Genomic DNA, 12,179 nt, shown 5'->3' with positions numbered 1-12,179 from the left:
AATATCTAACAGGGACTATTAGACCAGCTTAAGTAAAAATGTCTGTTAGTTTAAAGTTTTGACAGCACTTGGTCACAATAGTCATAATTAGGTATTTTGTGTATGGTTAATTTATTAAAATTGCATAACTATGTTTCATTTTGACAATGTATTAATTCTATAAATATTAGTAGTTCTAGTTTACTGTAATGTATTGTATTTTATTTTGACAGTATCCTGGAAAATGATCGGGGTAGTGAGTATTATAGTCAAGTGTTTTATGTTTTTCAAGTTATACTTTCTCACTTGCTCCACACCCACAATAATCATCTCATTTTTGGGTCTATGGAACAAAAACTTAATCTAATCTAATCTAATGAGAAGTAGCAGAAGTGAGATCAGTGAGAAACTTAACATCATAAATGGAGAGAGTTCAGGAATTCTGCAACCTACGCAGCAAAATATCCTATGATGGACAGAGCAAGGAGGACATAAAAAGCTTTTCTGGCCAAAAGAAGTCTCCTAGTATCATAGGTCTTAATCTGAAGCAGAAATTTCTGAGAATGTACGTTCAGAGCACAGCATTGTATGGCAATGACAAGAGGAATGTGGGAAAACCAGAACAGAAGAGAGTACAAGCATTTGAGATGTGGTGCTGTGGAAGAATGTTGAAAATTAGGTGGACTGATAAGGTAAGAATTGAGGAGGTTCTTCGCTGAATCTGCAAGGGAAGGAATATATGGAAAGCACTGACAAGAAGAAAGGACAGGATGATATGACATCGGTTAAGACATCAGGGAATAATTTCCATGTTACTAAAGGGAGCTGTAGAGGGTAGAAACTGTAGAGGAAGACAGAGATTGGGATACATGCAGCAAATAATCTATGACTTAGGTTGCTAGTGCTACTCTGAGATGAAAAGGTTAGCACAGGAGAGGAATTCACGGAGGATCGCATCAAACCAGTCAGAAGACTGATGACTCAAAAACAAATGTAGCTTACCACCACTCCTATTTTCTTAGTCATTATTAGCTCTACCCCCCAACCCTTTTGATTCTGTGTTACTGGTACACTACATATGATTTCACAGTACTTCTGTTATTGATTGCTGTTCAGTACCAACATATTCTTATGACTTACACAAAATTCCCACTATTGTTTGGTCTGATTACAATTATTAGACATGCTATCAGACAAGTAACCCATTCATTCATCGTCATATTCCATAGACCTCATCATGGAGTAGAACACTGAGGGACAGTCTGGAGCCCATACAGCCACTGCTAAAAGCTGTACACTGTGTAAACAATAAACTATACTTCACTACTATGTACTAATTTGCTTATTTAAAGTTAAGTTTATATAATAAAATTAGCAGGAAATGCATTACTTTGTCTCCTATTCCTACTGGTGGCTTAATGTGTACATGACCATATTGATAGTTTCTAAAGAATAAGAGATATTTGCACAGAGTAAGCATAAAGACCTGTTTACAGTCAACATTTCTACTTGTCAGGCAACCAGTACAAGTCATCACCATGAAATCATGTGTAATGTGTAAGCCAGTTGTGGATTTTAAGGGTTAGTGATAATTAAAGCAAATTTCTGTTGGAGCTTAAGACATAACATCAGAACTAGCATTCTCTGAAGCATTCCAAAAGAGAATCATATTAATGCTAAAGTAAAAAACTCCTTTTATATTCTGGATAAATTGCTTAGAACTGAACTTTGTGGATTAAATTAATACCTTTGAATGAATGCTGGAAGTATCTCCTACTATTAAATGTTAGTGTTTTCAGCAACTATAAATGAAAATTTTTGAAGACAGAAACAGATTATTTTTAGTGCTTCCAAAAATAGGATGTCAAGTGTCCCTAGAAAATGTCTTGCTACTGTTAAAGTTGGAGACATCAGGGCACCCGGCTTATAATAATGTTACACCTTCACATCGAGAACAGTTCCAGTCTATGTCAGTAAATAATTTTCATGTCCCGTAAGTACAGGTAAGACAAAAAACTATGTATGCTCCACAGGTAGTTTAAGGGAAAAAAATCATGCTGCTAAATACGTATTGGAAGTAAATTGTAAATGTAAGTTCCATCCACAGGCTATGGCAGGCCCATCAGTACCGACCTCTGCCAGTGGCATCATTGGTTGTGGTGTGGAGTGCCATGGAGTCACTATAACCACTTTCATAGCTGTTGTCAGTTCTGTGACCTGAACTACTACTTCTCAATCAAGTAGCTCCTTAAAAGACCTCAAGAGGCACCCCATTCCAGTCCTCCCAACAAGGAAAAATTGCTGGCAGTACCAGGAATTGAATCCAGATCCTCTGCATGGCAGATAGCCATGCTGACCACACAGCATATTACATTCTGGGACTACAACAAGAGAACTGCCAGTTTCACACTCAGGACAGCATAATAATTAATTGACAATGTTGGGGAGTGATTATGATACATGACCCCTCAATCTTCACCTACAATGCAAAGGGTTTAGTTGGAGCAGATATACAGATGAACCTAAAATAACACCTAATTTGGTTCTTTAAATGTTTTCTTTCTGTTAATGAATGGACATTGCTTCTTGCCATACAAATGTCTTCAATAAATTATAACAGTTGTACACAAAATTTGCCGGCCGGGGTGGCCAAGCGGTTAAAGGCGCTCCAGTCTGGAACCGCGCGACCGCTACGGTCGCAGGTTCGAATCCTGCCTTGGGCATGGATGTGTGTGATGTCCTTAGGTTAGTTAGGTTTAAGTAGTTCTAAGTTCCAGGGGACTAATTACCTTAGAAGTTAAGTCCCATAGTGCTCAGAGCCATTTTTGAACACAAAATTAAACAGACCACCTCAACAGCCTAATGATTAGTACTGCTGATTTCGGTGTGGAAGATCCAGGTTCAATTCCCAGTATCTCCTACTGATATCCAGAACAGGTTCTACTCAGCATTTTGAGGTCAAATGAAGAGTTCCTAGAATACAGAAGCCACAGCATGATTCATTTGCTGGCAGTAACAGGTGGGGGAACTGGTGACATGTTGATCACATGTTCCACAATTGTAGCTGATCACATGTTCTACAATTGTAGATTGCTCCACATAATGCCTTGTAAGATGCAGTTAGCCAGATGGAACAGGCCTAAGGCCTAATCCCTGAGTGGTGTTTACATTTTTACAAAATTAATGATCCCTGAGTGGTTTTTACATTTATACTAAATTAATGATTCTGAGATCACAGGGATAGGAATTTTTGAAGAAAAACTGTACATCTCCCGAACAAGCATGCTATTGATATTATGTGGACAACAGGGAGATTCTGTCATGTAAGATAGATCTGTGATACAGTGAACATTCATAGCAAGGTCATGTTTTAAGCTAACTCAAAAATGCACAAACAAGTCAAAGAACTCAATGAAAGTTTCTGAAAGTTTATTAAACCATTATTTCACCAGAAACAGCATGAGACACAATTGAAAACTGCTAAATTTAATAAGTGAATAACATTGCACAAACAACTTTGTCAGGCTTAACTTAAGAACCACTACAGCTGCAACTGCACGCCATGAAATGTAAACACGCTGCTAATATTTGCAAGAACAATTGAAATCTACTACATTTAATGTTTTAATACAGTACACAACCACCACAGCTGCAACTGCACGCCACGAAATCAAAATAACCGATAAACACTGCAAGATCAGAGGTTAACATAAGTGTTAGATAATCCGTTGCAGGTGTGAAATTCTGGTACGTTAATAACCGCTGTAACAACAAGAATGAATGCAAGCGTTCAAACATGCATGCACTGTGTTATACAGGTGCTGGATGTCAGTTGGTGGGATGGAGTTCCATGCCTGTTACACCTGGTCACTCAATACAGGGATGGTTAATGCTGGTTGCAGATGATGCTGGAGTTGTTGTCTGATGATGTCACGCATGTGCTCAGCTGAAAGATCTGGTGATCGAACAGGCTATGGCAGCATATCAACACTCTGTAGAGCATGTTGGGAAACAACCCCTGACCGAGCGAGGTGGCGCAGTGGTTAGACACTGGACTCGCATTCGGGAGCAGGACGGTTCACTCCCGCGTCCGGCCATCCTGATTTAGGTTTTCCGTGATTTCCCTAAATCGCTCCAGGCAAATGCCGGGATGGTTCCTTTCAAAGGGCACAGCCGACTTCCTTTCCTGTCCTTCCCTAATCCGATGAGACCGATGACCTCGCTGTCTGGTCTCCTTCCCCAACACAACCAACCAACCAACAACCCCTGAAATGCTGTTCATGAATGGGAGCACAACGGGTCGAACCACCATGTTGATGTACAAATTTGCTGTCAGGGTGCATGGGATAATCACAAGAGTGCTCCTGCTGTCATATGCAATCACATTCCAGACTAATGCTAAGCATAGTTCCAGTATGCCTAGCATGCAGACAGGTTGGTTGCAGGCCCTCAACTGGCCTCCTCCTATCCAACACGCAGCCATCACTAGCACTGAGGCAGAACCAAATTTCATTAGAAAACACAACATACCTCCACCATGTCCTCCAATGACCTCTCTCTCGACACCTCTGAAGTCGCAAATGGCGGCGGTATGGGGTCAGTGGAATGCACACTACACGGCATCTGGCTCAGAGGTATCCTTAAAGTAAGTGATTTGTAACAGTTCATTGTGGCACTGTGGAGCCAACTGTTGCTGAAATTGCTGCTGCATTTGTGCCAGAGACATATGCTGAACACAGTCACCTTCCCTCTTGGTAGTGCCACATGGCATCCAGAGCCCAGTCTTCTTGTGACCATACATTCCAGCGGCCAGCTCTGCCAGTAGTCATGTAAGTCCTGGTAAGGCTTTCTGCAATATCACAGAAGGAACATCCACCTTCGTAGCCCTATTACATGATCTCGTTCAAACTCAGTGGTATGTTGATAAAGGTGTCTTGGGTCACCTTAAAGGCATTCTTGACTACTCCTTAACTCACCAAATCCCATCTCAAAGGTAACTAACGTTCATGACCGTTACATCATGTAGTTTTTCTTCCTAGATAACGAACTGTTACTCTTATGCGACTGGTGCAAAATTTGAATAAAAATCATCTTTCAGATGTAGAAACATGTCTACCAACGTTCGCGTATGTCACCCAACTCCTTCTTGCTGCTGCAATTTTTTTCCCATCAATGTACATTTGACTGTTGTGGTCTTCAGTCCTGAGACTGGTTTGATGCAGCTCTCCATGCTACTTTATCCTGTGCAAGCTTCTTCATCTCCCAGTACCTACTGCAACCTACATCCTTCTGAATCTGCTTGGTGTATCCATCTATTGGTCTCCCTCTACGATTTTTACCCTCCACGCTGCCCTCCAATACTAAATTGGTGATCCCTTGATGCCTCAGAACATGTCCTACCAACCAAGCCCTTCTTCTAGTCAAGTTGTGCCACAAACTTCTCTTCTCCCCAATCCTATTCAATACTTCCTCATTAGTTATGTGATCTACCCATCTAATCTTCAGCATTCTTCTGTAGCACAACATTTCGAAAGCTTCTATTCTCTTCTTGTCTAAACTATTTATCGTCCATGTTTCACTTCCATACATCGCCACACTCCATACAAATACTTTCAGAAACGACTTCCTGACACTTAAATCTATACTCGATGTTAACAAATTTCTCTTCTTCAGAGACACTTTCCTTCCCATTGCCAGTCTACATTTTATATCCTCCCTACTTCGACCATCATCAGTTATTTTGCTCCCCAAATAGCAAAACTCCTTTACTACTTTAAGTGTCTCATTTCCTAATCTAATACCCTCAGCATCACCCGACTTAATTCGACTACATTCCATTATCCTCGTTTTGCTTTTGTTGATGTTCATCTTATATCCTCTTTTCAAGACACTATCCATTCCATTCAACTGCTCTTCTAAGTCCTTTGCTGTCTCTGACAGAATTACAATGTCATCGGCGAACCTCAAAGTTTATATTACTTCTCCATGGATTTTAATACCTACTCCGAATTTTTCTTTTGTTTCCTTAACTGCTTCCTCAATATACAGATTGAATAAAATCGGGGAGAGGCTACAACCCTGTCTCACTCCCTTCCCAATCACTGCTTCCCTTTCATGCCCATCAACTCTTATAACTGCCCTTTGGCTTCTATAAAAATAGTAAATAGCCTTTTGCTCCCTATATTTTACCCCTGCCACCTTCAGAATTTGAAAGAGAGTATTCCAGTCAACATTGTCAAAAGCTTTCTCTAAGTCTACAAATGCTAGAAACGTAGGTTTGCCTTTCCTTAATCTAGCTTCTAAGATAAGTCGTAGGGTCAGTATTGCCTCACATGTTCCAATATTTCTACGAAATCCAAACTGATCTTCCCCGAGGTCCGCTTCTATTAGTTTTTCCATTCGTCTGTAAAGAAGTCGCGTTAGTATTTTGCAGCCATGACTTATTAAACTGATAGTTCGGTAATTTTCACATCTGTCAACACCTGCTTTCTTTGGTATTGGAATTATTATATTCTTCTTGAAGTCTGAGGGTGTTTCGACTGTTTCATACATCTTGCTCACCAGATGGTAGAGTTTTGTCAGGACTGGCTCTCCCAAGGCCGTCAGTAGTTCCAATGGAATGTTGTCTCCTCTGGGGGCCTTGTTTCGACTCAGGTCTTTCAGTGCTCTGTCAAACTCTTCACGCAGTATCGTATCTCCCATTTCATCTTCATCTACATCCTCTTCCATTTCCATAATATTGTCCTCAAGTACATTGCCCTTGTATAGACCCTCTATATACTCCTTCCACCTTTCTGCTTTCCCTTCTTTGCTTAGAACTGGGTTTCCACCTGAGCTCTTAATATTCATACAAGTGGTTCTCTTTTCTCCAAAGGTCTCTTTAATTTTCCTGTAGGCAGTATCTATCTTACCCCTAGTGAGATAAGCCTCTACATCCTTACATTTATCCTCTAGCCATCCCTGCTTAGCCATTTTGCACTTCCTGTCGATCTCATTTTTGAGACGTTTGTATTCCTTTTTGCCTGCTTCATTTACTGCATTTTTATATTTTCTCCTTTCATCAATTAAATTCAATATTTATTCTGTTACCCAAGGATTTCTACTAGCCCTCGTCTTTTTACCTACTTGATCCTCTGCTGCTTTCACTACTTCATCCCTCAAAGCTACCCATTCTTCTTCTACTGTAATTCATTCCCCCATTCTTGCCATTTGTTCCCTTACGCTCTCCCTGAAACTCTTTACAACCTCTGGTTCTTTCAGTTAATCCAGGTCCCATCTCCTTAAATTCCCACCTTTTTGCAGTTTCTTCAGTTTTAATCTACAGTTCATAACCAATAGATTGTGGTCAGAGTCCACATCTGCCCCTGGAAATGTCTTACAATTTAAAACCTGGTTCCTAAATCTCTGTCTTACCATTATATAATCTATCTGAAACCTTTTAGTATCTCCAGGGTTCTTCCATGTATACAACCTTCTTTCATGATTCTTGAACCAAGTGTTAACTATGATTAAGTTGTGCTCTGTGCAAAATTCTACCAGGCGGCTTCCTCTTTCATTTCTTATCCCCAATCCATATTCACCTACTAAGTTTCCTTCTCTCCCTTTTCCTACTACCGAATTCCAGTCATCCATGACTATTAAATTTTCGTCTGCCTTCACTATCTGAATAATTTCTTTTATTTCGTCAAACATTTCTTCAATTTCTTCGTCATCTGCAGAGCTAGTTGGCATATACTGTAGTAGGCGTGGGCTTCATGTCTATCTTGGCCACAATAATGCATTCACTATTCTGTTTGTATTAGCTTACCCACATTCCTATTTTTTTATTCATTATTAAACCTACTCCTGCATTACCCGTATTTGATTTTGTATTTATAACCCTGTATTCACCTGACCAAAAGTCTTGTTCCTCCTGCCACCGAACGTCACTAATTCCCACTATATCTAACTTTAACCTGTCCATTTCCCTTTTTAAATTTTCTAACCTACCTGCCCGATTAAGGGATCTGACATTCCACGCTCCGATCCGTAGAACGTCAGTTTTCTTTCTCCTGATAACGATGTCCTGTTGAGTAGTCCTCGCCCAGAGATCCGAATGGGGGACTATTTTACCTCCAGAATATTTTACCCAAGAGGACGCCATCATCATTAACCATACAGTAAAGCTGCATGCCCTCGGGAAAAATTACGGCTGTAGTTTCCCCTTGCTTTAAACCATTCGCAGTACCAGCACAGCAAAGCTGTTTTGGTTAGTGTTACAAGGCCAGATCAGTCAATCATCCAGACTGTTTCCCCTGCAACTACTGAAAAGGCTGCTGCCCCTCTTCAGGAACCACGCGTTTGTCTGGCCTCTCAACAGATACCCCTCCGTTGTGGTTGCACCTATGGTACAGCTATCTGTATCGCTGAGGCACGCAAGCCTCCCCACCAACGGCAAGGTCCATGGTTCATGGGGGGACATTTGACTGTATGAACATCTAACCAACAGGTCAGAGAGTGTGAATCGTAAATGTAACGGTAGATGCCACAGTGCAGGTATATAATACATTTAGAGTAAATATATAACATCAAAGCTACCTAGAATGTAGCAGAAGGATGCTAAATTGTTTCACTTACAACATATAAAAATAAAACTAATGATTATGATAAAGAAGGAGCATGAAGAAATCTCTCTATATGTAACTGGGAATAAGTTGTGCATGACACAAATTCTATTTAACTTATATCTGAAAAAGTAAGAGAGAGAAAACCTTTACAAAAAATTTTAGAGCATGTATGATACTTCTTTATGAAGGTTTATGACCACAAGGAATACATAAAGTTCATTAAAATGGAAGGATAAAATGTAAAAATATCCACACACTAAAGACTATAACACTACAACCACCAAACTCTGCAAACAACTGTAAAACGCATGGTGAGAAGATACTTCCAATTGTCCACATATTGGAGTTTCTTCATGTTTCATTCGTGAATGGAGTGGAGATTGTAAAATAAGTTTGTGTGTGCAGAAATTCTTATAATTTTGTCTTCACCTTGGACCATGGTACATTCTTAGATTCCTCACTCAGTACTTTGTAAACAAACATCTGAAAAATAAGTTCAACATTTAATCTTTGAAATTATGTTAACAGTTTTTGATAATAAATTATGAACACCTTACAGTAGCAAATGAAAACAAATAAACTGTGTCTGTATTTTATTTAAATGTATAAGTTTACAGGTACAGATTTTTATCTTACTTACCAGGTGCTGGTGAATGATACAGATGGACTTCTTGATACGGCAAAAGTTTTCATTTATCTGTTACGTGAAGATCAAAGAGTGCGATTTGTTCTGCGTCAGCATCCATCTGAAGTACGAGAGAGAATAGAAATTTTCAGGGAGTAAGTATACAGAATTTTCCCTTATCAGCTTTAATCTTGCCATTTTTATTATTGATATAATATCAAAATTAAGGTTGCACATTTAAAAAATTATGATTTAGTACAGTAAAATTTTAAATTGGTGATCTTGTAAATACACTTGTTATATAATACACACAACAAATTTTGTTTCTACTATAGATGTGTCTTATTCTACACTGAAGCACCAAAAAAACTGGCAGAGACATGCGTATTTAAATTCAGAGATATGCAAACAGGCAGAATACAGCGCTTCGGTCAGAAACACCTGTGTAAGACAACAAGTGTCTAGCACAGTTGTTAAATTGGTTAATGTTACTAAAATGGCAGGTTATCAAAAATTAAGTGAGTTTGAATGTGGTCTTTTAGTTGGCACATGAGAGATGGAACACAGTATCTCCAAGATAGCAGTGAGGGATTTTCCCATACGTCCATTTCATGAATGTACTGTGAATATTAGGAATCTGGTAAAACATCATATCTTCAACATTGCTGCAGCCAAAAAAAATATCCTGCAAGAATGGGACCAAAGATGACTGAAGAGAATCGTTCAATGTGACAGAAGTGCAACATATCCGCAAATTACTGCAGATTTCGATGCTGGGTCATCAACAAGTGTCAGTATGTGAACCATTGAAAGAAACATCATCTATACGGGATTTCAAAGTCAAAGGCCCACTTGTGTACCCTTAATGACTGCTTGACACAAAGCTTTATGCCTCACCTAGGCCCATCAACAGTGACATTGGACTGTTAATGACTGAAAACATGTTGCATGGTCAGACGAGTCTCATTTCAAATTGTATCGAGTGAATGGACATGTACAGGTACGGAGACAACCTCATGAATCCATGGATCCTGCATGTCAGGAGGCTCTGTAATGGTGTGGGGCATGTGCAGTTGGAGTGATGTGGGATCCCTGATATGTCTAGATACAACTCTGGCAACTGACACATACGTAAGCATCCTGTCTGATCACTTGCATCCATTCATGTCCATTGTGCATTCTGACAGACTTGGGCAATTCCAGCAGGACAATGCAACACCCCATGTCTCCAGAATTGCTACAGAGTGGTCCAGGAACACTGAGTTTAAATACTTCCTCTGGCCACCAGACTCACCAGACATGAACATTATTGAGCATATCTGGATGCCTTGCAATGTGCTGTTCAGAAGATATCTCTATCCCCTCATACTCTTACGGATTTATGGACAGCCCTGCAGGATTCATTGTGTCAATTGCCTCCAGCACTTATTCAGACATTAGTCAAGTCCATGCCATGTTGTGTTGCGGCACTTCTGCATCCTCACGGGGGTCCTGCACAATATTAGGCAGGTGTAGCAGTTTCTTTGGCTCTTCAGTGTAGTACATATATGAAAAATTATCACTACTGACTACATTTTATAATGATGGGACTATCTGAAACTTTAAAAATGTACAGGGTTCTAGGAAACGTCACTGGTGCCATTGTCAATATTGATGAATACAAAATACATGAAAATCATGACGGTTCTGTTGACAAAACAAAGACTGACTTATATTTGCATTTGGTTAATAAGAGAGACAATTCTATCATGGAAGTTAATGATGTTCTTCGGCTCGTGGATCAAAATATCGAGAACTTGGATGGACTTTTCAAGGTAATTTCTTCACTATTCTAAATTCTTTCAAGGAATCCATGTAATTTATTTCACCGTTCTGTTCTGCATGAATAAACAGGTACAGATCCAAAGAGGGTCATGAGCTCACAAGGAAAAACTGCTTTAGTAAGGATGTATGTCTGTTAGTTGGGGGGGGGGGGGGGGGGGCACATTTGTTCCGTATTTTTAGAGGTAGTAGTATGGACCAAAACAAGGAAAAAATTTCCAGTAAACACGGGTTCTAAAGTGTATCCATTAAGAGAACTTGCTAATCTTCACTACTGTGAAAGACTTATCATCTACTGCAAGATTTTGCTGTTATGAACAACTTACAGAGTGCAGTAAACAAATGAGGACACATTATTCTGTTACTTTGAAACAGCTGAGCTTCTGAAGTACCAAAATGCATTCAATATGTTGTGAACGTAAACAGTGTGCTATGCTGCAGACTACCATGTTACCACAACCCTTACTTTGCATCCATGTTCAATGGTTTCACCAGTTCACAATAACAGAGGAAAGTGTCCTCATTTGTTTACTTCATTCTGTAGTTCATTTGTAATAGCCATAGTCTGTGTTCATAATAATACTACTTAGTAAAATACTGATAATGGTGAGTGTTCACTTTGATTTTATATTGTGTAAATTATGAAATCATCAAAGTTGTGAGACTTTGTTGCTGTTATAGTTCTTAATATAATTGCAAAAGACATGTACTTCTCACATTTTGAGATGTATGCCTTTTTTATAATATACAGGGTGTTCATTTTAACTGACAACATTCAAATATCTCAAAAACTACACATCGAATCAAAAAAAGTTATAATTCCAGTTTGTTTGTCTCAGAGTTGGACATCCAAAGGTAACACACTTGACTTCCGATCCCATTCCATGTGTGGGAGGTGGGGAGGGGGATTTTAAAATCTTCATTGGGAACCCCTACGGCAAAATCTGCATACGTTTTGTCTGAAGCATTATTTTCATTTTGCCACAGATGGCACTGTAATCAAAGGAATAGAATGGGTACACATTCATAGTTTATGACATACTACTCAATGGCCCTTGAATATCCAGTGGCATGTGGAACCTCCACCTCCATCATGCAAGGGTAGGACAGGCCAGTATTTCATAACTTCTAATTGAAAGCCACATTCA

General features: G+C 39.4%; 1 protein-coding gene and 1 long non-coding RNA gene across 2 annotated transcripts in view; one reads left to right on the top strand and one right to left on the bottom strand.

The window, feature by feature from the left end:
* Positions 1 to 12,179, top strand: part of LOC126260154 (cadherin-23-like) — a 370,016-nt gene that overhangs the window by 332,792 nt on the left and 25,045 nt on the right. The window contains exons 28-29 of the mRNA XM_049957412.1: positions 9,229 to 9,365; positions 10,826 to 11,024. Of these exons, the coding sequence (XP_049813369.1) occupies positions 9,229 to 9,365; positions 10,826 to 11,024 (336 nt within the window). The remainder of the gene's footprint in view (positions 1 to 9,228; positions 9,366 to 10,825; positions 11,025 to 12,179) is intronic.
* Positions 8,806 to 12,179, bottom strand: part of LOC126260155 (uncharacterized) — a 28,228-nt gene continuing 24,854 nt past the window's right edge. The window contains exons 2-3 of the long non-coding RNA XR_007546613.1: positions 9,226 to 9,331; positions 8,806 to 9,068 (exon numbers count right to left, since the gene is read on the bottom strand). This is a non-coding gene — a long non-coding RNA (uncharacterized LOC126260155). The remainder of the gene's footprint in view (positions 9,069 to 9,225; positions 9,332 to 12,179) is intronic.

Source organism: Schistocerca nitens, chromosome 5 (genome assembly GCF_023898315.1).
Source record: "Schistocerca nitens isolate TAMUIC-IGC-003100 chromosome 5, iqSchNite1.1, whole genome shotgun sequence".
NCBI classification, from domain to species: domain Eukaryota; kingdom Metazoa; phylum Arthropoda; class Insecta; order Orthoptera; family Acrididae; genus Schistocerca; species Schistocerca nitens.
This window is presented reverse-complemented; position numbering and strand designations above follow the sequence as displayed.